Source organism: Thermobia domestica, chromosome 14, assembly GCF_964235325.1.
Source record: "Thermobia domestica chromosome 14, izTheDome1.hap1.1, whole genome shotgun sequence".
NCBI lineage: Eukaryota > Metazoa > Arthropoda > Insecta > Zygentoma > Lepismatidae > Thermobia > Thermobia domestica.
Window position 1 is genome coordinate 72,839,629 of NC_137467.1, and position 27,646 is coordinate 72,867,274.

General features: G+C 35.6%; 1 protein-coding gene across 1 annotated transcript in view; it reads left to right on the forward strand.

The window, feature by feature from the left end:
* The first annotated feature begins 3,271 nt into the window (after positions 1-3,271).
* SREBP (Sterol regulatory element binding protein) overlaps positions 3,272-27,646 on the forward strand; it is a 46,560-nt gene continuing 22,185 nt past the window's right edge. The window contains exons 1-10 of the mRNA XM_081738045.1: positions 3,272-3,684; positions 9,340-10,043; positions 11,986-12,154; positions 13,731-13,921; positions 14,915-15,202; positions 16,620-16,815; positions 19,138-19,322; positions 20,718-20,899; positions 24,690-24,938; positions 26,466-26,655. Coding sequence (XP_081594171.1) covers positions 3,564-3,684; positions 9,340-10,043; positions 11,986-12,154; positions 13,731-13,921; positions 14,915-15,202; positions 16,620-16,815; positions 19,138-19,322; positions 20,718-20,899; positions 24,690-24,938; positions 26,466-26,655 — 2,475 coding nt within the window. The 5' untranslated portion in view covers positions 3,272-3,563. The remainder of the gene's footprint in view (positions 3,685-9,339; positions 10,044-11,985; positions 12,155-13,730; positions 13,922-14,914; positions 15,203-16,619; positions 16,816-19,137; positions 19,323-20,717; positions 20,900-24,689; positions 24,939-26,465; positions 26,656-27,646) is intronic.

The window sequence follows — 27,646 nt, forward strand, 5'->3', positions numbered from 1 at the left end:
AAGTCCACCAAAATCACACCTTTTCTGTCCCAAAAAACAGTCGCCATCATCTTCCTTGCCGACATTGTTTGCATGCATTTCTTGGGTTTTTGGGGAGAACCTGTGTTCCCCCACTGCATTGATTGCAATTTTGTTTCACAGTTCACGTGTTTCACCCATGTTTCGTCACCAGTAACGATGCGATCGAGTAAAGAGTCACCATCCTTATTGTAGGCGTCCAAAAAGTGCAACGCTGCAGCCATTCGCTGATTTTTGTGGTCCTCTGTCAAGATTTTTGGAATCCATCTTGCACAAAACTTGTGGTAACCAAGCTTTTCGCTGATGATTTCGTGCAACAAACTTCGCGAAATTTGTGGAAAACTCAAAGAAAGTTCCGTTATTGTGAACTTTCGATTTTCACGGACTTTAACATCGACTTTTTCGACAAGTTCGGCAGTCACTTTGCTGGGTCTCCCACTTCGATCTTCGTCGTGAACATTGGTTCGGCCATTTTTAAATCTTATGACCCACTGTCGCACTCCACCTTCAGTGATAATGTTGTCCCCATACACTTCACACAGCTGCCGATAGATTTCTATCGGTTTACAGTTTTTTGCTGTCAGAAACCTTATTACTGCACGCACCTCGCAGCTCGCGGGATTTTCAATTAACGCAGACATTTCAAACCGTCACAGTATCTTAACGGAGCACAGCACGAACCTCTCACTAGCACGGCTAGATGCCGACTGAGCTGCGCAACGCTCTGACCCCAAGATGGCCGCGCTAGCCCCGCCCCTAGCGGACACAGACGAAAACGTAATCTACTTTCTGGATAGCCCTCGTATATCCTTAAAGAGCATCAAATAGTTAGTTAATTTTCAAGTTATTAGGTGCAGTCCGCTAATAGGAAAGAAGTGATGGGACTTCAAAGGTAGCATTGGGGCCTATGGCAAATTCAAGAAAGAAAGCGTTTCTCCCGTCTTCCCTAGTGTCTGGGAAGGTGAGATAGCGATTCGAATGACATGTTCAAGACATACATTGATGTAGAAATGTAGAAAAGATCGAATGATCCAAACAAAAGCAGTTTGTACAATGTACACATCTTGCTTCAATGAATACAGACAACGAACTTTCCGACAAATTTGTTCCTTCGAATGTCACATTCACGAAGAAACTGATCCCGGCTAGATGCACAGGACTAGTGCAGCTCGTGGATGTGTACTTCTTCCGTCCTTACGAGAACTTTGTCAAACTCGTCACTGACACAATCCCAAGACACGAACATCTGGTACCATGACAAGTTCATGAATCTCCAATCGTTTACACTATCAGTTCTGTGCTCCCCTGTTCCGGAACATGGTTCGATTTGCTTTCTACAAAGCAGGATACCTGGATATCGAACCAGAAGCATTCCAGACACCGATTCACTACTGCTTCGACTCTCTTACTACTGAATTGTGTTATCACTCCGAGTTGATGGCCATTGTGAGATGTGCACATATTGCACAAACTGTTTTTGTTTGGATCATTCAATCCTTTCTACTCTCCACATCAACTGTATGGTTTGAACATGTCATTTGAATCGCTATCTACCTTCTCAAATACATAGCAGAGACGGAATAAATGCTTTCTTTCTTGTGTTTGCCATAGGCTCCAATGTTATCTTTAAAGTCCCATCACTTTTTCCCTATTGGCGGACTGCATCTAATAAGTTGGTAATTGACTATTTGATGCTCTTTAATGACATATAACTCGAGCCCTGATATCGTACCCTTTGGTTGTCGTTCATGAGGCCAATCCAAACAAACGAAAGGCACTATACTGAGGTGACTCGTTTAAACTAAAATAGGGAAGTATTGTTAGGAGTTCGCCGGAACTTCTTTTGTGTCTACAATGGTAAAGAAATACATAACTGAGTTCGGTATTTACAAGAAAAAAATATAGTTTTATGCAATAAAACTCTGTTATTTTGCTTAAGTGTTCGTTTATTATATGGTGTGTCAAGAAGATTAAATTGATAAAGCTTATATATTTTCATTAAAACATATTTTTGCATCTTCCTAATAGTTGGATAACAACCTTCCGGCGATCTGGAATACCCCTCAGTCGAGTTTTAAGTTCCGGAGTTTACCCAAGGGAAATTGTTTAAAAATTGATAATATATATTTAAAAAACCGGGAAATATTTTAAAAATTGATAATATATTAAAAAAATCGGGAAATTGTTTAAAAATTAATAATATATAAAAAAAATCAGGATTTTTAATGTCCCTTTTATTTAAAAAATTATAGTTTATTTAAATTTTATTTTAAAAAATCAGGAAATTGTTTAAAAATTGATAATATATAAAAAAATCAGTTTTTAGAGCATTTTCGTGTATAATTCTCTATAATGCAACATAAGAAGATTTTTTTTATTATTAGCAGAAAATTTGGGGCGAGACCAAAGCCTTTTCATGCCCTACCCGTACCGTAACTACTAAAAATTCTCGCATGGCTTTGAGTCATTATGTAAATAGAAATGCTATCTTTTAGGCAGCACACCATCATTGTATTTCAACATTTTCATACCCGGTGTGTAGAGTCAAAAAGCATACCGCCTCTGTTTTTTTTTTTTTCACTTCGAACACTGGTTGGAGTAGTTGAAAATGCTTTCTGGTGAAAGATTATATGCCAATAAAGTTCTTTGTCAAATGCTATCTGGATAATGACATTCTAAAAATTTAATTACCCATGCATGTCATCTTCCTCTGATTATTGTTAGTAGTGATTTAAAAAAAAAAAAAGAAAGAAAACTGTTACAATTAGTTAACAGGAATCAAACCGCCTTATGCAGAGTCGTTTTGACGTTATGATTAGCGTCATACTAAAAGCCTGACTACTGCAGGGATCATATGTTAGTCGATATCTTTAGTATGCCACTTATCACGCTTCAAAACGACTCTGCATAAGGACCAAAACGTTCAGGATAAAAAAAATTCATGCTTTTAGATTTAATGTGAATATCAAATCAAGAAAACTATACGGAGAAGTTCGTATGAGTTATGTTTTTCTTCTGTAGAATTGTAAATTGTCACTAATATAAATCGTCAATGGACATTTATTTTCTAATTTGACAATATTTTCTATTACGAAATTCTTGTCCTCAACTAAGCATAGACGTATACTCTTGTTTGTCCGATTCGATGAATTGAATATCCTAGTTCGATATGTTGAATTTGAAGTATCGATAGTCCTCCTTTACGTGTGGTACGTCTGCTGATGACGTAAAATCACCAGATGCATTTGAGCAATTTGATTGGTTGCAGACAGGTAACCTGATGTAAACGGTATGAAAATAACGCAAGTACCCGTGTGTTTATATGGGAGTTTTTGGTGATATAGAAAATATTTTCTATTGTTTTTGAGTTTTCGTTTACGCATCTTGCAAATGTTATTCAACATTGGAACTGTGATGTGTTCAATGAACTTCAAACATAAAGATTGGCAAACATAGTGATTTAGACGACTACATTCATGACGTAAAGTAATTAGACATACTGATTACCTTCGATAATTCAAGAACTGTGTTATAATTCGTAAAAGATGGATGAACAGGTGAGGTGGTATGTATCAGAACCTCATCATGAAGTGTCTGAATTTTCTACTGGGAATTCCTCCTCACCAGGAGATGGATTCAACATCAGTGAATTAACAGGCATTGATGGTAAGTTGATATTTTTACTTCGCAAATTGTGAACGAGTTTCATACAATGCATATATATCTTTTGATATTTGTTCATGTCAGTGTGTTGACAACGGAATTTGGATTATGTGAAGGCTATCTTAATATTTGTGTTATAAAATGATGAAGGTAATTTAAAATTACTGAAATTCTGCTCTCCAAATAAGGAAGTTTCGTATTACCAATTTTTTCTTTTATAAAAATGTTATTGCAGCAATTCCCTTAAGAAATTATCTTTATTTGTGCCAGAATGTAATGTTAATTTTATTAATGCTTTAACAAAGTATAACTGTCTTTTCTTTTTTATGTAATTATTACCAATTCTATCGTCTTACAGGGAGGAATCAAAAGTTAAATTATAAATTCCAATGAAGAAATAATTCTTCCAGATATTTCCACGACGTACCCCAAAACATAATAATTTGAAATGTTTTCCATTTTAAGCGTAATGCTTTTCTGTTTACGAGAGAAATTGAAGTGACAGCAACATGATTACATTCATACGTTCTTATGATGACCGTTTTGAATAATACAGAATTGAGTGAAGCAAGTTATTAAATTTACGCATCTAAGGGAATCTATTGTTATGGGTATAAGTACAGCATATGAACTTATGCTATAAAAGGACAGTTTAAAATCGAACCTGTGCTAGGTGTCAAGTGAAAGCAAAAATTGTATCTAACCCGCGTAGTGGTACTGCGAAGCTGATGAGCCAGCATAAGGTGCGTCCGTGTGTAGCAGGCGCGTCAGCGAGGGTGGGTATGCGTAAACGAGGATAGTAAGAATGCGCTGTGTTCTTCATGTTACAATTATCTGTCGGGCAGCTTTATCGTTGCGAATTATATCTTGATATACTGCATCCACAAATGAGTTCAGTTAATCTTAACTTTCTTACGGACTAGACCTATAACCTGGGCGTGAAAAATCTTGATTGCAAGTACTAGCTAGCCAAAGAATCTACTAGCTAGACCATTTTACAGTTACAGTGTTTACACAGACTTCACTGGTCAAATGTAAAAAAACGTACCCATCACTGGCGAGCAGGCAAGTGGATTTTTCAAGCCCTGCCTATAACTTGTTTAAAAGAGTACAGTTTGGATTACGTTTTTTAACATTACTAGTGATGTCGCAGTAAGATCCCCTTTTGTTTTGATTACTTATACACAGGGTTGATTTATCAAAATCGTATGATTTTAAACAAAAAAAAATAAATCAATTTTTAAAATAAAATTTATTTAATTGTCAGGCAATATTTCTGACCATTCTTGAACACTAACCGATAGTCAGTCTGAAACTAACATCCTAATTCGTACTATGTGATGGTAGGATCATGATAGTGCAAAAATATCTTGAACATCTTTTTTAAGTTATAATTAATGGTTCTGAATTTTTGTTGAAATTAATTATTGAACATAGCACCTGTCTCGAGCTGAGAGGTTTTCATGTCACTCTCATAAATGCGTATCCAAAGGTTAAAGATGTGTTCAGATTGCATGCCAAAAATAGAGCATCTCACGTAGAGATGCAAGGGCTCAGTTTTTTTTTTTTTTTTTTTTTTTTTTGGCCTCCGTGCCTGGGAAATTGCGGGTTTTTAAAAATATTTCAAGTTTAGTGGAGGGATAACGGTATGTTCCACCGTAGTTTTTCCGTTATAACACAAAAGAACAGAGAAAGTGGAGATCTGTGGACAAACTCTAGTTTCAGCGAATTGTTTATTAGGTTAACGTTTAACGACAAACGAGTTTTACTTAGAAGTTAATTAGTATTGAAAATATCTATTCTGGAGAAATAAAATTATCATTTAAATTTTATGAATGAACTAAAACTTCATTATAACTATATATAACGTTTATTGAGGTCACTTAAATTCGAGAGAGAGAACGTTTCAAACAATATCCACAAATTTCTCATTTCAAACATTTTGACTAGATTCAACAGTAAGGACAAAAAGAAATTAAACTATCATCATCTCCAAAATGGCCGTTTATAGCTTTAATTTTGTCTGAAGCTCAGGATAAAATGTTTCCCGAATAGAGAACGACATTAACGAAAAACAAGATTATCCCCCTCCCAAATAATAATAAATAAATAAAATAAAGTTTTGTCTATCTGTTTCTTGGTTTATGGTACTGCTTTCTTGTCTGCCAGATTGAATTTAGGCAACCAGTAAAACATACATTTAAATGTAACACTTCAGGAACTTGATAAGACGTTTAAGCAAGCAAAACGACCAAAACGAAGATCCTAGTTGTCACCTACATTTTGCATTATTCTTCCATCTATTTTGAATTCTTCTGCACAAACTTGCATTGTAACAGTGTCATACTAAAATGTTAATGATTATATATAACGGATTCTTTTACAGATTCCATCAAAAACTTGTGAAATTCAAAGATGTGTAAGTCTTACTTAGCAATGAGAATGAACGTCGAGTAATCCAACTCTCATCACACTACTTCCAATAAGTAATAGCATCGCAATATGTAGATAAAATAAGAGAAAAACCTATTCCTTAAAATGACTGTACCGAACGAATCTGTCGGGACAGAGGGACAGTGAGCTGAAAAAGTCGGACATATGGCAACCCCGCATCACCTCTTCCTTTCGCATTTTTCAGTACAGCAGATAGTAAAAAATTAGCCAATTCCGTTGCGTGTTTACTGTGAAATTTAACTAATTATGTTTTGATGTATGTCATTGCCAAAAGTCATGATGGTGGGAAAAAATGTGAGGAATCTGTTTGAATTCCTGCTCCTTGCCCATGTTCTGTGGAACATTAGCCTCTCCTACAGGGTGTCTGTCGATCACGAAATCTGAAAACGGTAATGAAAGTTAAGAAATTTAGATTTTGGGTCACGATTTTTTTCTGTACAAATATAAATAGGAACGGGAAAATTTTGTTCCATTAAACGTCGGGTCAAAATTTACCGCCAAAAATGCCTATGATCGGTTTTAGACCCTACCAAATAGCAAGCAAAGGGCGCTTCTATCACATACATGAAAATTCAGCCTAATTCGTACCCAAATGACTGTACCGAACGAATCTGTCGGGACAGAGGGACAGTGAGCTGAAAAAGTCGGACATATGGCAACCCCGCATCACCTCTTCCTTTCGCATTTTTCAATACAGCAGATAGTAGAAAATTAGCCAATTCCGTTGCGTGTTTACTGTGAAATTTAACTAATTATGTTTTGATGTTTGTCATTGCCAAAAGTCATGATGGTGGGAAAAAATGTGAGGAATCTGTTTGAATTCCTGCTCCTTGCCCATGTTCTGTGGAACATTAGCCTCTCCTACAGGGTGTCTGTCGATCACAAAATCTGAAAACGGTAATGAAAGTTAAGAAATTTAGATTTTGGGTCACGATTTTTTTCTGTACAAATATAAATAGGAACGGGAAAATTTTGTTCCATTAAACGTCGGGTCAAAATTTACCGCCAAAAGTGCCTATGATCGGTTTTAGACCCTACCAAATAGCAAGCAAAGGGCGCTTCTATCACATACATGAAAATTCAGCCTAATTCGTACCCAAATTCGCCCTTGAGGTTGCCCTTCAGCTAGCACCATTGAGAAGTGCCCATACAAATCGCATCGCCGAAACCACCTATGCATCTAACCAGTTCATTGAACTGTGAGAAGGCACCAAGTGTTTATCACTCCTGACTACTGCCTTTGAAAGTAGAGATAAGATAAAGATAAGTGCTAAAGAATATATGTATTGTTATTAGTTTTTGAATGTTACGAAATCTTATGGTTTGGTCACGAAGGTCACGAAATTTCATTTTGGAATTTTAGTAGATATCTTGTCCTAGAATGGAAATTGCACTTCAGATTAATGAATGGCTATCCTTATATGCCTTTTTAGGCGATGCTTTACAAGATATCTAATACAAGCATTATGGAAATACATGAGCTTCTGCAAGTTACTTATCTAAAAAAGTTGAGTTATATTAACTTAATACAAACTTATAAAGACTATAGAAATAATACGTTTACTTCATGAACAGCAATATGGACACTTTACGTAAATTTCTTAACTTACACTTACTTTAACTTTGCGTATTTGTAAACCACACGTCGCCTTACTGTCTTTTCTTGTCTTATTTCTTCTTTATTCATCTGGTGTTTAATCATGTTTTATTGTGGGTATTGTGATGTATTGTTCAAGTACAAGCTGGTGACGAGCTGTGTGTGGAATTATGTTACTAAAGTAGGAAATCCCTTTCGTTCCTTCTTTCGCATAGAATTGGTTTAAACTTGAAGTCTCGCACGAAATTCGAACACTTCGTGTAAGCATCATAATGAGCCACCCACTACCACTCCTTTTTCTTTCCTTCTTGAACAAATATCAGAAAACAATGAAACACATAAATTACTTTTAAACGACATGCAAGTATCAAATTCCATGTCTCTGACCCTAAGGGATCGTAATATATGGACATCTCATAATAATTATACCGATATATCCCCTCCTCTATTTCATTCCCTTTCACGTAGAATTTCCAATAACCTTTCCTTAGTGATATCTTACGTCACAAAACCTGATACTGTCCAAATTTCAAGGTTTTATTGTAAGTAGTTTGGGCCAGGGGTTGGTCAGTCAGTCAGTAAACATTGGATATAGAGATTAACCCTCAAGTAATTGCTTTCTTCGCTTTCCTTCAATTCATTTCAGTTTCAAAAGTGTGTAAAATCATGTCAATAAAAAATAAAAACAGACAGTACAGACTTAAATGAGAACTGAGCTACATCGCAGTGTTTACCCATGTCAAGCCCACTGTGCTTCGTACCGTATGACGTGATAACATCACAACCGTTTGCGTGGCTGCAAGGGAAAATAGTGAGAGTTAGTAAACAGGTAAAACAGTTTGTCATTTGTATCTATGATTTCCTTGAACCCGAACTTGTGTTGTTGTTTTATGTTCACGCTTGCGCACCTGATCGACTCCTTGCCTCTTTTTGATCATCATAAAGCTAAAGCATTCGTGGAACCCAGAGAGAAGAAACCTTCTTTAGGCCCAGTTAATTTGTAATTATTCGTTCTGTTATTCCCGTTATTAGCCCCAATGTATCACAAATCTCCTTCATGGTGACATGCCTAGCTTCCATGATGAAATTTTCAACACTGGTAATGTTAGCCTCAGTCGATGCTGCTTTTGGACGTCCAGAATTCTGCTCATCTTTCACACTCGTTCACTTGATTGTAAACTCACGCATCCCTTCTTAATAGCATTTTCTGTAAGAACACTATCACCACACACACCCTCCGATTGGCGATGAAAATCGGCTGCTCAACGTCCAGGCGTGGTGAGGAATTTTACAACTACCTGTTGCTCTTCAATTGAAAATTTTCATGTCTCCAGGCAGTATCAGAAACCCGTCTTACTTGTTCAGGCACTGTGACTCAACTGCTGCCACTTAGTAAACAAAACTTGTAGTGCTTAGTTGTAATGCAAGATGTTAATACATTTATGGAGGAAAAGAAAGGAAGACGGTCGTGGGCATAAGTTTACGTCCTAACGGTCGTGGGCATAAGTTTACGTCCTACGCTGTTTAAATTTTAGCTGTAGGTAGTTAATATTTTGTTTTAAATCTTAATTTAGATTGTATAATTTATTATCGTTCTTTATTTTCAGATATAATTACAAATTGTGAAAAGGAGCTCTTCGCGAAGAGTAACAACTTTTTTGCCGATGATGAATTGTTGTCTCATCTTGATGATGAGCAGCTAAGCATGGAGGATGATGTGAATTTTGATTTCCTTAACTTGCCAAACACACTAGAATGCATGACACAACAGAAACCTCTCATTCATAATCAGTTCATGGGTGCTCCAAACAACACAAACCATCATCAGAATGTACCGACGTCAGTTTCTAATCACCAAGCAAATTCTCCGGCTGAGGGACAGCCTATGCCTTGCGCACCACTGAACCAAGTGTTGCCAATGCATTTGTCATCCCCTACTACAAAAACTGTTGACAAGCGAGGTCTCTCAAATGTGGAATTGAATCACAAAGTTCAGCAGTCTTCACCAGTGTCCCAAAAGACAGTGTTTTTACAACCAGCTGGTATTTGTATATCTCAACAACAGCCACACAATATGGTGCAATCGCCTGTGCAGCCAACTGTTCAACAAGCGGTTTTCAATAAAGCTCAAGGTGGAAATAACCAACAAGTTCTACAACAAGTAGTTCCGAATTCTCACATTCAGTTGCAGTTGCAGTCTGTTAAACATCAAACTGTAAAGCAGCAGGTTGTAAAGACGCCTGTCCAAAGTCCTCAAAGTCAGTTGCTCTTGCAGGGTGTAAGTCAGATTCCAGGAGAGAAAATTCAACAAGTAAGTATAATGTATGTCAAAGTCCATATAATCGTAATATCTCTGGACGATTTAAGTGATCGAATGATCTTAACGAAACATTCATTTGATGGTTAGAAGTCTCTTGAATTTTACAGAGCTAACGAACAATTACATTTTTAAAATATCTTTGTCTTGTAAAACTTAAACAAAATCAATTAATCAGGGGTTTGTAGGACTATTCTTATACGAGAAATTCCACTTTTAACCCATAATATTACTGTTTGTTTTGTTGACTTTATCTTACACAGTTCCGATTGTAGAACTTCCGAAATTTCATAACGACAAAAGCTGAGTGTATTAATAAAATACACGCTATATTACATCAAAAAAATCTTCCAGTCTTCTTAAAATTAGTAATTTTGATGAGATAGATGACGTGAAGACTCGAGAAAACTATACAGGGTGTTGCAATATTGTGGGCACAGATTCCTCACATCAAAATAAGAATTAAAATTTATATGGATCTGTGCTCAAAAGTGGATAATTTTGGAGTTATACGGTGCCGAAAACGTGAAATAAGTGAACTTTAAAAATTTATAGCTCCACTACTATGGGACCTATCGTAGTCGGGTTAAGACATCACTCAGGAACTGGTATGTGAATTATCCAAATATCCATCTTTCAGAACCTCTGGTACTTCCACAATCATTTTTAGAAAGGCTGTTTGGGAGTACTCGATCACTCTTCATCTACTTCTCTAAACATTAGTGTGCAAGTACTGGAGCATTTCTAAATATGGATGTTTGATGTCTTGACCCGACTACGATAGGTCCCGTAGTAGTGGAGCTATGAACTTTAAAAGTTCATTTATTTCACGTTTTTGGCACCTTATAACTCTGAAACTATCGACTTTTGGGCAGAAGTCCACATAAACTTCTTCATATTTTGATGTGTGGAGTCTGTTCTCAAAATATTGTGACACATTTATGTATTACCCTGTATATGAACTCGTTAAAGTGTGTGTATTTGTCTATAGAAGTATTCGAGTTTTCGTGGGAGAGTTATATCAAGATCAGACAAAACCTTTTTTTTTTTAAATGATTTTATATATAGGCTTTAAATAGTTCAAGAGTAAATTTGGAAGTTTTTTCCTCTTCGGTAGTTTTCTCTGACACTGTGCGGGGAAATGTCTTTCGCTAAATGCTTCATTAGATAGGGAAAAGAACTGGAAAGAAATTGTTTTCTACCTGGAGATGGAACTTGGAACAAAGAAATTCTGTTGCTGAAATAGAAAACTAAGTACATGCCCCCCCCCCCCAAAAAAAAAAAAAAAAGATAAATAAAAAGTTAAAACATAAGCTAAAACCATAAACACTTTCGCTAAAATGTTTAATCATGTATGGGTTTAGGATTTAAATTTCTGGCATTTCGGCATCTATGGCCATTTAGCCCGTCACGTTTTGAGGGATGACGTCCCTCGGTGAGCACACTATCCGGGGAAATGGAAGGAAGAAAGGATTGGGGAAAGGAAGGAAGCGGCCTGGGACCTATAAGTTAGGTACCACCCGGCATTTGCCTGGTGTGAATGAGGAAAACCTCATTCAGGGTGGCTGGAATGAAAAAGCGTTTTACACTTTTTCTACCGAGTGCCCCCCACCGGGAACATCATCATGTATGGAGACAAGTAACAGCGAAAAAGTATGTGAAGGGTCGAGGCAGGTGCCATATTGGAATGCAAGGCCAGCTGATAGTGTATCAGGCTGAAAGTAGATAGAATGTAGTGGAAGTGGTTAAAACTCATGGGAAGGTTGATTGTGAAAAGCGCAAATGAACGAAGAAATGACATATAAAAAGATTAATTCGTATTTGATAGTCTCTGCTCTTCAATTGTTCAAAACGTAGTTTTGTTACCCATTCGTGATTATATCTTGAGTATTTTAAGTACTGGTTGTTGGTGATAATAACTTTGTTTTATCTGTAGGTTCTTGTTCCTGCACAGTTGCTAAAATCCGAGCAACAGATTAACCCAACGGTGATGTATACTAGTTCCCCAGTGACCGCAGCGACAGTCACCACTAGTGGTGCTCCTGCTCCAGCTACTTCACTTCACACTCTAGTGAACACTGCGAATGGCACCATATTGGCAACAGGTAAAGAAAAATATGTTCTTTTATTGTTCCACTTGTATCGTCCATTAAAAATGTGTGCGCACCTTGTTTATTGTCAGCAAGTGCTTCATTGTAACCTCATGATGTTTGCGTGCTAGAATTCGGTGATATATATGCAGAGTTCATCGCTAATTCAAATCTCAAGTAGAGGTTTGTGTCTCATATAAATAATATTTTTCTCCCTTCATAAGCATGATTTACCTTAGTAAAAAAAAGTAAAATGGCAAGTCACTTTATATATATATATATATATATATATATATATAATGAATACACCAATTGGAGCGGTCTTTACACGTTAACGCAGATACATGTGTGTATGATGGAAATCCTAAACGGATCGTTATATTCCTGGTATGATTTTGGTAACCATTCCTAACTAATAAAGGGTCTCGGCTTCACACAATTTTTCTTACGTTTTATTCAACTTCAAAATGATTTGAGCTATTTCTACTCTCTATAACTTTTATTTTTATTATAATTAATTGTGCAAATTACATAAAATTTTGTACATAAATACTATAACTGTGCAATGAAATGAAATCTTTTAAGTTTTACGTCCCGCGGTTATGCCGGTTAGGCTAAAGGAGACGGTGATGATGAGAGATGAATGAAATGGTGGAATGAAGAAAGTGAGAAGAAACGGGAGAACCCCGAGAAAACCCAGGAGCACGGTGTTTGTCCACCACAAAGTCCACACGGCATGAGCTGGGATCGAACCAGGGACCCCAAGCACCAGATGTGAACGCTCTACCGCTGAGCCACCGCGCTCCCCTATAACTGTCCAAGTTTTAGTTGTAAAAATACAGTAACGTCTGACTGTTCAATGCTTTGTTACATTACATCAATTCGGCAATCTAATTTTCCCAGACCTATTTTATCAAATTTTCATCAACAGTTTGCACTGAAGCAGTAATGCGCTCTTGGGGTTCACGGACGTCATGGGGCAAAGATGGTTTGTACACAATATATTTCCTGAGATGTCCTTTCCTACAGTAAAGATCTATGGGACCAGTGATCTTAGTGGTCAACGTAAGAGTTGTTGATCATCGTGAGCAAAACGCCTAATCCAACAGTGTTTGACAGTATTTGACATCCAAGTCTCTTATTAAGGCAATTCTTAACAGACGATTTTCCCTTGCAAATTCATCCTGTTGTTGTGAATTATTGATACCACTTGCGAGTGGAGTTTTCTTTAATGGTAGTTCTTTACGAAATTCGCATTAAATACCAACTGCAGACCGACTAACATGAAATTGTAGGACGCAGAATACTTAATCTGTAGTGCAGCCACCATGCAACTTGACGCTCTGCCACTTGGTGTAAGAATTGCGAAATAATATGGCTGTGCCAAACAAAACTGGACGAACGGTCGAAGGTATTTCAGTCCAATTTTAATCGTTGGTGGAGTTTTAACTCCCATGGAACGAAACAATCTTCGATATTGTATTTACACACGTTTCTTGTGTTAAGTAAACGTACAGGATATGAATTGTTATACTTAAAAATGCGAGGCTATTCATTGTATTTGATAAATTGTTTCGATGTACTTTTGCAGGAATACCGCTTGTATTGGATGCGGACAAGCTTCCGATCAATCGTATCACAGCTATTGCTCAGCCAGGAAAAGAACCTAAAGTGAAGGAGGGAAAAAGAAGTGCTCACAACGCAATTGAGAGAAGATACAGGACTAGCATCAATGACAAGATTGTTGAATTGAAAAACATCATTGTAGGCGTTGATGCAAAGGTAGGAACACCATTTTTCCATTCACTTGTCTTTTCTTACCACTTCCACGTTTGTTTGTCTTGAATAAAAAAAATAAAAATAAATGTTAATCCAGTTTCACTGCGTAGTTATTTATTTATTTAAAGAACGCCCGATAAATTTGGTAATAATTCCCCAGTTGATGCATATGACCGACCAAAATTGTGACATTACTTTGTGGGTCTTATGGAATCAACTACAATGTGGATGAGTGATCTGACAGATGGCAGCACAATTCAAGAACATGAGTTCCTTCCCCAACTGTACCATCCCTTGGAGGGTTGTAGCTCGCACATCATAGATTTGATTGACGTCAAATCCGACCTAGGTTGTGGATTTCCATGTAAAGTTTAATGAGTCAGCAACCATCGTACAGTTTGATTTGAAAATTACATTTTTTCCCATAATAAATTTCTCATAAATATTGTAATTACTAGAATGAAAGTCATAATACTTTTGGTTATATCTTTGTTCAAATTAAACATAAACATTGCAGGTGTAATAGTACCAAAATACCAAAACATTATTTGCAAACAAAATGCAGAGTTTAAAAGGATTTAAAGTAAGAACAGATGATACCGAAAATTTTCTCTTGGAGTCGGTGCGTATTGTTCCGGGTTCGATTTTCGTTGAGGCACATAATTTTTTGATATTGACTCAACGTTGAAAGCAATCAGAAAGTAAAGTTTAATTAAGGAGTAGCAAAGTTTGGGCAAGGAAGCTTGTAAATATGGCATTGGGATTTAGTACAATGACCACATATTATCCAGTAGTTTAAGGTGCACTATCAGGAAAATATTTTAATAGCAAGAGAAACATACTACAGAGGAATAGTATATGGTATTAGGATAGCATTTAAAAGAAAACAATGTTGTTCAATAAGGCAGAGATTACTTACTAAATCATGTTCTGCTTGCAGAAATTGGCATGCTAATTTAATAAATATGTCTTAACTTGCTCTACTTCTTATTACAGTTGAACAAATCTGCTATATTACGTAAGGCTATTGACTACATCAGATTTCTGCAGAACGCAAACGCAAAGTTAAAGCAAGAGAATATGGCGCTTAAAATGGCTGCCCAGAAACAAACTATCAAGGATTTGTTGATCAAACCAGACGTTCATGCATCCACAGAGCCTATGACGCAGTATGTCGAAGAAATGACTCCACCTCAATCAGATGTGTCTTCACCGTCACTGTCTCCACCACATTCTGATGACAATTCTTCTCTTCCACCGTCACCAGACTCGTTTTCAGCACAGGTAAGTGTTGCATATCTTTTATTCTGAGTGGTCTTCGCAGTGATGTGTCATATTTCAGTACTATTCATTGTTGTTAGTGCTGTTTTAGAAGCTGATAGGTAACTTTTACAATTTATTTATTCATGACATTGTTTGATGGGTTACAGGTTAGAAAACGTGCGATCCAGAGAAGTAGCACTATCCGTTGTTCCTTAAAAAAAGATTTGAACATTCCGGTATATATGTGAGCGGGCATTGTTGTACTGAAATACGGTGTACGTAGTTGTCTGAAGGGAGGTTATGTCTTGATCCTCTAGAACTTTCTTATTGGGCCGCGTTGGTCAGTGGTAGAGCACTCATATCTGGTTCTGGTTCAATCTCAGTTCGCCCCAAGTGGGCTTTGTGATGAACAAACCACGTGTGGGGGGGGGGGATTGTTGAGGTTCTCCAGTTTCTTCTACTTTCTACATTTCACCATAAAGCCTTGGAGCATTTCTTCATTGAGCGGTTACTGGTGATGTTGCTCTCAATGCGTGACAGACGAGCTCGCTTATTTTATCCAATGACGTTCAACACCATCTCACTTGTCTGTCGCCCGTTCTAAGACATTCAACAATCCATACTCGCAGATTGCACTCATCACAATAGCGTGTAGTCTGGAATGCCTTTGTGTATTGTTCTCTTTTGGCGGTAATAGAAGCTGCCTTCTTATAGGTTAATAATGAAGCCCAGTTCAGGCGCATTCGTCTGTTTTCATAGTGACACCCATTCCTGAGAGCTCTGCTGGATGCATTCCCGCCATTATTTCTTGGTGTTACTGTTTTCATAAAGAGTAATGTATACTTGCTGATGATACTTGTTGTTTACCAGTGAGCTCACATTGAAATTTCAAGACATCTCATGGAGTTCATCTCTATTAAGAAATAATAATAGTAATAATAAAATCTCAGTATTATCTTAATTGACGTAATGCATCATTCCTAAGTTCCAGCTCAATAACTCTTCCCCTTCTGAAGTGTTAGTATAATTCGAAGTTTACGTAGTATTTCTTTTGCCATTTAAGAATTGGATATCCATTTTTATTTATTTATTTATTTATCATTATTTTTTAAATTTATTTTTACAAAAGTTACGTACAGCTAGTTTACATGAATTGGCTGATCTGACAATTATATGAATTGTCTAGAAACAAAGTCAGCCATCCGTAATTTGGAGAAAAACTAGGTTGTTTATTGAGTTGACAACTATAAATATCCAATTTCTAGATGACAGAATAAATGCTAGGTAACCTTCAAAATATTTAATATATGTTTCTTGTTTGGCATTTCTCAATATCGGTAACCAACAATGACCAACGTAAGTAGTTTGTACATTACTGAGCTTTGACAAATATTTATCTAAATATATCTCCTAATTGCTTTGAACCTTGTTTTCACAGATCAAGGAAGAAGACGAAGAATCTTATACTGCTATCACTCGAGGCATGTTGGATCACTCACGGATGGCTTTGTGTATGTTTATGTTGACTGTCGTAGTCTTTGACCCATTTGGAAGAATATTCAATAAATATTCCGACATAGGAAAGGATTACTTTTCAACTACGCATGAAGGTCGAACAATTTTGAATGTAGAAGGTAATATTCGTTTCCATAGACTGTTCATATTCGTTCCCTAGTTACTGTAGCTTATATCTTGCATGGTTATTTTTAAAAGATTGAAGATTATATCTTTACATTTTGAGTAAAGTGTATGAAGATTTTATTTAATGGAGAAAAAGCTAAATCTACCGACCAGATGTTTACCATTCGTCAAGTGGTCGGAAAAACGGAATATAATACTCGTGTACATCAACTATTTATTGCGACCCTGTTAGGAAGAGACATTGTAAAACTTTCTTACCGAATTTGGAATATCGAAAATGCTCATTAGATTAATTAAGATGTGTTTAAATGAATCCTAAAGTAAAATTCGAGTAGGAAAATACTTGTCCATGAGCTTTCACTTTGAAAATGGCCTGAAAGAAGATGCGTTGCCTCTATTACTATTCAATTTTGTTCTAGAGAATACACTATAAGGAAAATCAAAGATAACCAGGATCTACAGTTGAATGACACTAACCAGGTTTTGGCATATGCTGATGATATAGATCTGATATTGGGATGACATGAGAACAATAGAAAGAAATTAAACATCTACAGGGACATGAGCTTAGAAGTAAATACAGAGAAAACTAAACATATGAGAGTTCGACGTGACGTAATACTGCAAATTATTAATACGTTAAAATATCAGATAACACTTTCGACAAAGTGGGTACTTTGAAATATGTAGGATGCATATAACAAACCAAAACCATATCCACGAAGAAATTAAATGTCGATTGAAAGCAGGAAATTCATGTTATTATTCAGTCTAAAATCCTTTTTCTTCGCAAATTCCGTTGAAGAATTTGAAGCTTAAAATATGAGGCGTATAGTTTCTAAATCCGCCATCTTCATAAAATGTTTCGAGAAAAACAGGAAAAACTGATAACTCAAGAGATTATGTGAGATAAAATTTTCTTTTTAGAAAGATTTTCCTGTTTTCTGGACATTCATTATAACTACCAAATGATAAAAATCTCTCTCATCGTGTCGGGCATGGAAAGGAATACCAGTAAATCTACTTATCTTTTTTTTTTTTTTTTTTTTTTTTTTTTTTTTTTTTTTTTTTTTTTTTTTGAAAATTGGAGATGGCGGATTTAGAAACTATACGCCTCATATATAAAATGATAATTATGCCTGTTGTACTGTACGGTTGCGGAACATAGTCGCTTACTTTGAGGGATGAACGCAGACTGAAAGTATTTGAAAATAAATTCTAAGGTGAATATTGGGACCCAAAACGGATGAAAATGGGGAATGGCGATAACTTTATAACGAGGAACTGCATAATTTGTACCGTTTACTAAACATTGTTAAAGTCATCAAGTCTACGCGAGTTAGATGGGCAGGCCATGTAATTAGAATGGAAGAAAGTAGGAACGCTTGTAGATTATTAAATGGAAACCCAATCGGAAAAAGACCAATAGAAAGACCTAGGTACAGATGGGGACAATATTAAAATGGATTTCGCAGAAATAGTAATACAAAGTAGAAACTGGATCCAGTTGGCTAAGAACAGAAGTCAGTGGAGAGCTTTTGTGAAAGCAACATTGAATCTGAGGGTTCTATAGGCCATGTAGTTAGAGCAGGCTGAAATTTTATTTAAGTATACCATTTTAGTAATCATTCTAAAATGAACTTTGATTGGAATGAGGTTCCTCAAGTGCTTATTATGCAGCTCATCTTTACATAGGGTTTACAGGCTATTTATTTATATAGGGAAACATACCCTTCCGTCTCTTTTCCTCTTCTCGAAAATCATATTTTTTCTACAAAAATTTACGGTTTTAGTTCAGAAACATATTTTCGTACCTACTAACCGTATGTCATCGAAATTTGACATATGAGCTCCCTCGAGCCAGTTAGTGTCTACAAAACGATATTATATGAACTAATAATTGTTTTCTATACCCTCTTTGGGTGCCCAAGAATAATGACGTCATAAATTGCACACTCAAATTTCTGGTCTATAAGAAAAGATTTGGAGATTGTTATTATTTTATTTAATAGCATACAGATGTTACTTTGAAATATCCACTATAGAAATTTTAAATGTTCCACTGATATTAGTAGTACAAACATGTGAAGAACCTTATTCATACCTTTTTTTATTAAGCCTCTTTTTTCTCGTAAAAGGATACTCGTGCACATATCCGGAATATCAGTTTTTTTGCTGCTCCTAGAAATACAACTGAGTACTTAAAAAAGACTTGGATAGTATATTCCATATGCTCTATCAGTCGAGTGAAAACTATCTTTAAGTACGAAGTTCTTTTGTCTGTAACTTATTATAATTCCTGATATCTTCTGTAGGTGGCGAGTCCAACATTTGGCAGTGGGCTGGTTCGTCGTTGTTTTTGTGGCTGTTTAACATCTTAGTGTTGATGGCTTGCCTGGTAAAAATTTTTGTCTATGGAGATCCTATTTTATCGCCAAAGTCAAAAGCATCAGTAGCATTTTGGGTTCACCGAAGACAAGCGGACTTCGATCTTATAAAGGTATTATTCTGGTTTAAATGTACTCAAAATTTAGTGCATTCTTATTTAGAAAATGAAAGCCATGCAGGAAAACTGATTAAATGATATAGTTTACGACTGCCAACATTTTAAAGATGTAGTAATTGACCGATAAAAAGAGTTTTTGTAATGAAATCATTGTTGAAAACTGAAAAATTGTCCTGCAAAAATAGAAAGTTGTTTATCAAGTGTTCCCATGTGGCTTTCAGTTATGATTATAGTAGTACAACTATTCTGATATCTCAGGTTCATTAATATTAATATAAGAATTTCATTATTCTTAATTGAATGATTTGGCGTTATTTTGTGAGATTTTTCTAGTGAAAGATATTTATCAATAATTTAGGATTTTGTTTTGAGAAGCAATCGTGGGAACTTGTAACCTCAAGCATTATAAGTCAACTGATAAGTGTACGACTGCTACTTGTACAAGTGCGTTCCATTTCTTAACAGGGAACAAAACTGGAAAGGGTGCATCGCTATTCCATTACAGTACGCAGTGATTGTTCGTGAATTTTTTGGTCCATAAAAAAGTTTGTGTTACCGCACTCTGCATACTCACCAAACCTATACCCTTATGTATGTATGTAAATGTATGTTCTTTCTTCCTCCAAATTTAAAACCACTGAAAGGCGCTAACTGTGGTCGAACTAGGAATCCCACTCTTATCATGACTGGATCGCGCAAAGTTGTGTGTGGACCTGGAATGACCAAACTCGTGAGCTTAGATTTCGAACTGAATCGCTCTCAAGCAAATAATTGAGAGCGACCCCTGTAAGTATATAGCGAGCCAAAGCCTGAGCCCGAGTCCGAGGTAGCGCCAGTCCCAATTAGGATAGTGAGTGGGAGTACGAGATAGTGCTAACACGAGCCTCATTGAGAATAGCAAATCCGTCTCTATCGAGTGTGTGTCTGAACAAGCATAAGCATCATTGAAATTAGTGAGCGACATACCTTTGTGTAGTGTAATTTCTAACCCGAGCCCCGACTATCCCTCAAAGACGATAAGTTGGTTCTATTTGTTATTCATTCATTTTTTTACAGGGTCAGTGTCGTTAACTAATTGCCGTACTATGTATGTATGTCTTTATTAAACAGAGTTTTACTTTCTTTTTCCGCAACAAAGGCTATAGTGGAGTGGCCCTATTGCTTCAAGTGAATGCAAAGCACTACTTGTACTATTGGCATTGGACTATTCTTGGCAAGTACTCCTCACCCGGGATCGAACCTAGGACCACATGCACATTAACCACTTGATTGCAAACGGATGCATATAAATATAAAACGGTTTAGTACTCGTGTCTCACCTTGTGCTCATTATATTGACTATTATATGACAAATATGCTACTGATTACTGAGTGAATTCTTTCTTCCAGGGTGATCATGCAGCAGCCAAACAAGATTTGAGAAAATGCTTACAGGCGTACGGAAGACCTTTACCAGCTTCTAAGTTTGAATTACTTACTGCAACAACGTGGCAGGGTACTCGTCAGGTGTTACATCGGCTATGGATTGGAAGATGGTTGTCGAAATATACTGGTGGATTCTTTGTTGACAGGTAAAACATAATGCTGTTTAGCAGTTCTTTATATCTGTAACCGGATATATTGCAATTCTTACAAATGGAATCTGAGTCCTCAGTCTTATATAATGTTTGTTCATTCGTCCCATATACAAATCCACAATTTTTAATCATGTAAAATGAGTTTTGGCACATAGTACCTGCATCGAACTGCGTTTCCATCATGTCAACTTTGATTAAAGTGCATCTCCTAAGGGAAAAGAGGGTTCAAATTTTTTTGCTAAAAAATAGAGTATCAGTCTCACGTCAAGTTACGGAAATGGAATTCGGTATATAAATACACTTTAAAAACAAGAATTTGAGGAATGATCAAGAAAATGGATCAAAAGATTGCGATCTTAGTTTCTGAATCAGAGGCCACAAAGTTTTTGAATGATACCTAAATCGAATATTCGATTTTTTTTAAGGAATAAGCACATCATATTGAGTTAAGCGATAATTTGGGTTTGGCTACAGTATATGTAGCTCTCCAGGTATAAGGCCTACAAGAAACTGTTTAATTGAAATCTAATGGATCTTTTGATTCAAAATTGGATCAAGGGCCACAGAATTTTTGAACGGACCCTAAATCGAGTTTTATATATATATATATATATATATATATATATATATATATATATATATATATATATAACGGAATAAGCACGTTATACTGAGTTAAGTGTAGTTTGAGTTTGGCTACATTATATGTGGTTCTCCACATTATCATTTCGGTCATTGAAATACACATCCGAAAGGGGAGCAAGGAGAGGGGCGGTCATATACCTGTGTGTTTCATCATCACGAGAAAACAACTGAGTCGTTTGAAGTGCATTTTGGAACAGCGTTAGTACTTTGGTTAAACAACGTTTATATCTTTTCTCTTTAATTGAAATGTACATTCTAAGGCAAATAGGGAGTTCAGATATAACTGTGTATCCCATCAGAAAGGAAAAATGGCTCCACTGTTTGAACATAGTTGACACTTGATGAGAGCTGAGGTTTTATCAATGTACTTTAATTGAAAAACATTCTAAATAGAAGGGAACGTTCAAACATACTTTTTAAATATATATTCCATGACCCTTATTCTTACCGTACGAAAATAGGATATTTCAGCTAGTTACGTAGTAAGGAATTGAAGTAAATGATGAATAAATATAAATTCACAGCTTGATGATATGATCGGTAGAATTCGAAATGTGAAAATGGGAGCACCCCAAGAAATGTTAAGCTTGTGATGGCAAAATCATTCCAGTGATTGTACCGTGACTCCTAACCACGCTGAGAATTGAATCCGGCGCAGTTGTGCGGTGCACTGACCACCATCCAAAATTATCATTTACATAGCAAGTCCTTCCACATCACACTATTTCGCCTTTCAGAGAACTAGACTACATGATGTTCATATGTTCCGCTATGTGTAGACAAAATCAGCGTAAAAACTACAATAACTTCAATGAAAAAAAAAAAAAAAAAGCATAATTTTTCATACAAAGGGATGGATTACATATCAGACAACATTGGAAAAAAAAGTTCCTAATGCAAATAGTAACCTAAAATCTGAAGCTGATCGATGTTAATAAATGTTGTGTGTGAAGTCATACAATAGTCTTTTGCTAACTATGTTTTTTTTTTTTTTTTTTTTTTCATGTATTGTAGATGAAGGGAATAACCAGTTATTTTCTATATATTAAAATTCTAGAAAAGTTTATATGTTTGTGGCCACCCTTTCAATAGTGAGTTCTCGAGAACCATAGACTCGAGAAAGATGCCGTTTTCACTGATCGATTGCAAATTTTGTGTAGATTATTCAGTTGTAATTGAATATTTTTTTTTTTAAAAAAGGCCATTATTTCTTTTACATTTTTTAAGGGATATACTAGAAATGTTAAAATTTTAAAAAAGTAAAGCATCATATCGTACGAGTTATACATTCGAACACAACACATTTGTATATGGGATATTATATCTCTCAGGCGTGTTTCATGACAAAATGATAATGAAAAACAGTGGGTAACCGTTTCTCGAGTCTAAGATGAATGTTTATTGTTTGGAGTGTTTTGCCCAATAAACACCATATATCACTGACATAATTAATTGTATGTAATGTATTTGCTTACTACATACTGCATGCAAGAAGAAAGAAAACACTGATCATACATGAATTAGAAACTCCAATCGAAAGTAGGCTCAAATCTTGCAAACGGTGCGAAATATTGAAAAAATAATCGAAAAAATCTTCTCTTTATATTACCCGTTGCTGAGTTTCATCAAGACGTCTTTCACTTGTGTCTATAAAGGGACATGTACAGATGTTGTGAGAAATGACAAAGAGATTCATGCTCATATGTGAATGATGCGCTGTGTAGAGAGCGTAGGTAATACTAGCATCTATTACCTTCTTCGCTGAAAAAAAAAAAAAAAAAAAAAAAAAAAAAAAAAACTGTTAGTCAGTCACTTTTTACTATTACTAAAGCGCTCTTGATATGGTCATTTTCGATCATTTTTATATATCCTCCTCTTCCCATGTTGCGGGACACGGCATCGGAAATGTCAGTGTTCATCTCAGCGACCCCGAAACTATGAATTCGACACTGATATTCATTGGTAATTTCAATCGTTTATATACAAATCTCCTTCCCTCTCCCCAAGTTGCGGGGCTGAATTTGGATTTGAACGGCATCAGAAGTGCCACTGTTCATCTCAGCGACCTGAAAGTCTATAGATTCGACACTAATATCGGCCAGTTTCTATCATTTTTTATATATTTCCTCCTCCCCTTCTCCCGAGGTGCGGGGCTGAATTTGAATTTAAACAGCATCGGAAGTATCATTGTTCATTTCAGCGACCCCAAGAACTATAGATTCGATACTAATATCGGTGATTTTCGATTATTTTTAAATGTCTCTTCCCCCTCCCTTAAGTTACACCGTTAAAGTGATACGACAAAAACCATTTCAGGTTCGAACTTCATTTAGGTTGAAAATTTGATCGAGATCGGTCCGGTGGTTCAAGAGTTAGTAAGTTTTATTTATTTTTATGTATCTCCCCCTTCCCTAAGTTCTACCGTCAAAGGGATAAGACAAAAAAAAAAAAAAAAATCTCAGCCCGAACCTATCTACGTTAAAAATTTGATCGAAATTGATCGTTTGGTTCAAGAGTTATTGAGTTTTATTTAATTTTTAACTCCTCCCTCCCACTCCCCGAAGTTCTATCGTCAAAGCAAATAGATAAATACCATCCCAGGCACGAACCTCATCTATGTTGAAAATTGATTGAGATCGGTCGGGTGGTTCAAGAGTGACGAAGCCACAAAGACAGTCACTTTCATTTTTATTTTTTACATATATCTCCCCCCTGCCCATCCTCTACGTTGTACCGTCAAAGTTAAATGATAAAAATTATGCGAGGCCCGAACGTCATCTATGCTGAAAATTTGATCGAGATTGGTTGGGTGATTCAAGAGATTAAGAGACAAAAATAGTCACTTTCAATTTTATAATATATGTATACAATATAATATTTAGATGCTTTACGTAGTATAGACACTAGGTTGTCCGAGCGCAACAGGAATTTTACAGTCCATGTGATCTGAGTGGTTGAACATCTACCTCAGATTAGACTGTTTTCACATTTATTAATTAGAGCGAAAAAGTTTAAAGAAAAAATTATAGTTTTTTATGTTCCTTATTGTTGTGTAGCCTACAGGACACAACATTTAAGATGTTAAACTAAAGTTATATTTTCTTTCATTTTCTTACATATATAAATTTATTTATTCTAGCAACACACGAAGAGAGAGTTACAATTCAGCTAAGGAATTAGCAATTGTGTATCATAAGCTTCACCAGCTTTATCTAGTGAGAGGAAACGACGAAGGATATTGTAGTGGAGTAATGTTAGCACTGAGTGCTGTGAACATGGCAGAAGCATCTGGAGAATCTTTGTCACCTGAATTCTTAGCCGATATTTACATGGGCGTAGCATTGAGGATTAAAGAAAGCACATTATCCTTCTGGCAAATTTTTAACAGGTTAGTAGAAATAATTTTATTTTTATTATTATTATTATTATTATTATTTACTGAACTTGTTACAAAATCAGCAATTGTACAAAGTACTATTTCAGTTTAACATCAAGCACGAAATCCTGCTAAGTAATAACTAAATACTAGATGTTAAGCAAAATAGCTGTTTGTTAATGTCATATGTAAGACAAAAATGAACGCACTGAAGGTCATTTAAGGAATTTTTGCATCAATTCCAGCAAACTTTGTTTTCCCTATTTCACTGTATAATGCCAGTTATTGTTTAAATACCAAATATCACCAATTTGCATTTTCTTCAAAATCGAGGATTTCGTTACTACATTACTTAGAGCTTTTGCTCCAATAAAGATTTCCACCGGTTCTAAGGTGTTTGATTTGTGTTATTTATTCATTTATTGTAAGAAAGGAACTGAGTTAGTTTTAAGTTAAGGACGAGTGAGTTATTAGGCCTAATACGGACTTAAATAAGTTAAAGACACTGAACAAGTATTTGAACTTCGTACGGTTTCATTTCAAGTGTAAAAGGTTTCTTTTCATTATTTCAAGTTAGATTTGCTGCCTATATTTTAAATTTTAAGGGCTTCCTTTCTCTCTCTCTCTCTCGCTCCATATTTTTAGTTCCTAACATCCAGCCGTTAGTAATAATTGAAAAACAAGAATTTTAGGAACGATCCAAAAGAATCTCAAAAGATTGCGATCTTGGCCAAGAATTTTAGGAATGCTAAAAAAAAAAAAAAAAAAAGCATCAAAAGATTCCGATCTTGGCCAATAATTAGTTTTTAGATGAGGGGCCACAAAATTTTTGAACGCCCCCTACATCGAGTTTTCATATTTTTTAAGGAATAAGCACATCATACTGAGTTAAGTGATAGTTTGGATTTGGCTACACTATATGTAGCCAAATCCAAATTATCACTTAACTCAGTATGATGTGCTATATGTAGTTCTCCACATATAAGACGTATAAGAATCTTTTTGATTGAAATATATTGAATCTTTTGATGCATTTTGATGCAAAATTTTTGAACGGTTCCTAAATCGAGTTTATACGGAATAAGCACATCATCTGAGTTAAGTGATAGTTTGGGTTTTCTCCGGATATGAGGCCTACAAGAAAATTTTTTGCCTGAGATATATTAGATCTTTTGATCCAAACATAAGAGTAGATATTGTATTTTTTTTCCGGAAATTATAGTCATTTTGCGTAATAATATTGAATTACATATTCTACATTTATTCATGGTATTCTAGAGTGCAATTTCCTAAACTAATTTTCATCAACTAAGCCAATATATTTTTTCTTTGATAGTAATGACTGGATTTCCTATAACTATTTATATATTAGAGGAAGGAAATGTGATATTTAATTCGACATATTGTAACAAAATAATAAATACATACGTAGATACTATGAACATAGCTTCTTAGTTTAAGGATAGAACTGATAACTTATACATGCTTTACACCGTTTTCAAATATATAAATAAATTTAAACATATTTTATTTTAATAGGTTTTACCTGAGTTTGGCCCGAGATGTATGCATGAAGAGTGGTAACCAGGTTCCTACGAAGTTACAATGGTTGTTTAGCCCTTATGGTCATCGCTTCTTTGTCTCGCAAAAATGGTCCTATGGCTGTCCGAGAAATTCACTATTCAGCAGTCTTGGCAACCGCGCAGACCCATTGTCTTATGTTATGCAGGTATTTCGTTAACATATTTTCTTAAATGAAGGAAAAGTGACTCACCTGGTGCATCCATGTTTATTATTTTAATTGAATGTTTCTGAGAGAGGGAGGAAATATTAAATTAAAGTAATAAACACAGAGGTAAAGTGAGACACTTTTATTATGGATATGTGCCCCCATAGGTTCTATAAGTAACTATTTATGTTTATTTACGTTTGTAATGTTTATTTTGTAAGTTAATGTAATATTTCCCAAAGAACAAGAATTCGTATTGAAACTTACCAAGAAGTCGTTTATTGATTTTAAAAATTCAGCCTAATATTTTCGAGCTTCTGCTTCAACTTCTTTATTGGAGATTTACTAGTAACTATCAGAAAGCACAGGGACTACTTCATACATTGTAGGAATTATAATATATCTGGTGTTATAAAAATGGTGCTCACGGACCACAGAGCGCTATTCTACAGGCCAAAATAAAGCGAAAATGTTATGATGGTTTGCCCTCCGGGGCCGCCTCCAGCCGCTGTGCGGAATCAAAATTTCACAATGTGGCAACGTCGCAGATTAACTTGGTACTATTAGCATCACTAGAAATACATCAAACAGTTAAATCGATTGTTACACTAATAAGGAATGCTAGCTAGTATCAATCTATATCGACTTTGGCTGCCATCTGGAAAGAATCGATGCAACTATTTGATAGATTAGTATATCTATTCTATCGTTTTTATTTGCGGCTTTGCCACATAGTGCAGTTCATGTCTCCAGACAGGAACCCGAAAGGTAGATAAGTCATTATCAGACATTAGTGAGTGGGGTTTTTAGAACTAAATGACATTGGTATGACAAAAACAAACATTGATACAAGGATCAAACAATACATCAGAGATTCCAAGGAAGAAAATGTAGCATCTCTGGACTTTCTAAATAATTTTAAAAAAGAAAAAAAATCATAATATTGAAGATAATAAAGTTTTGGGCCGATTTCCGTCACTAATAGAAAGAT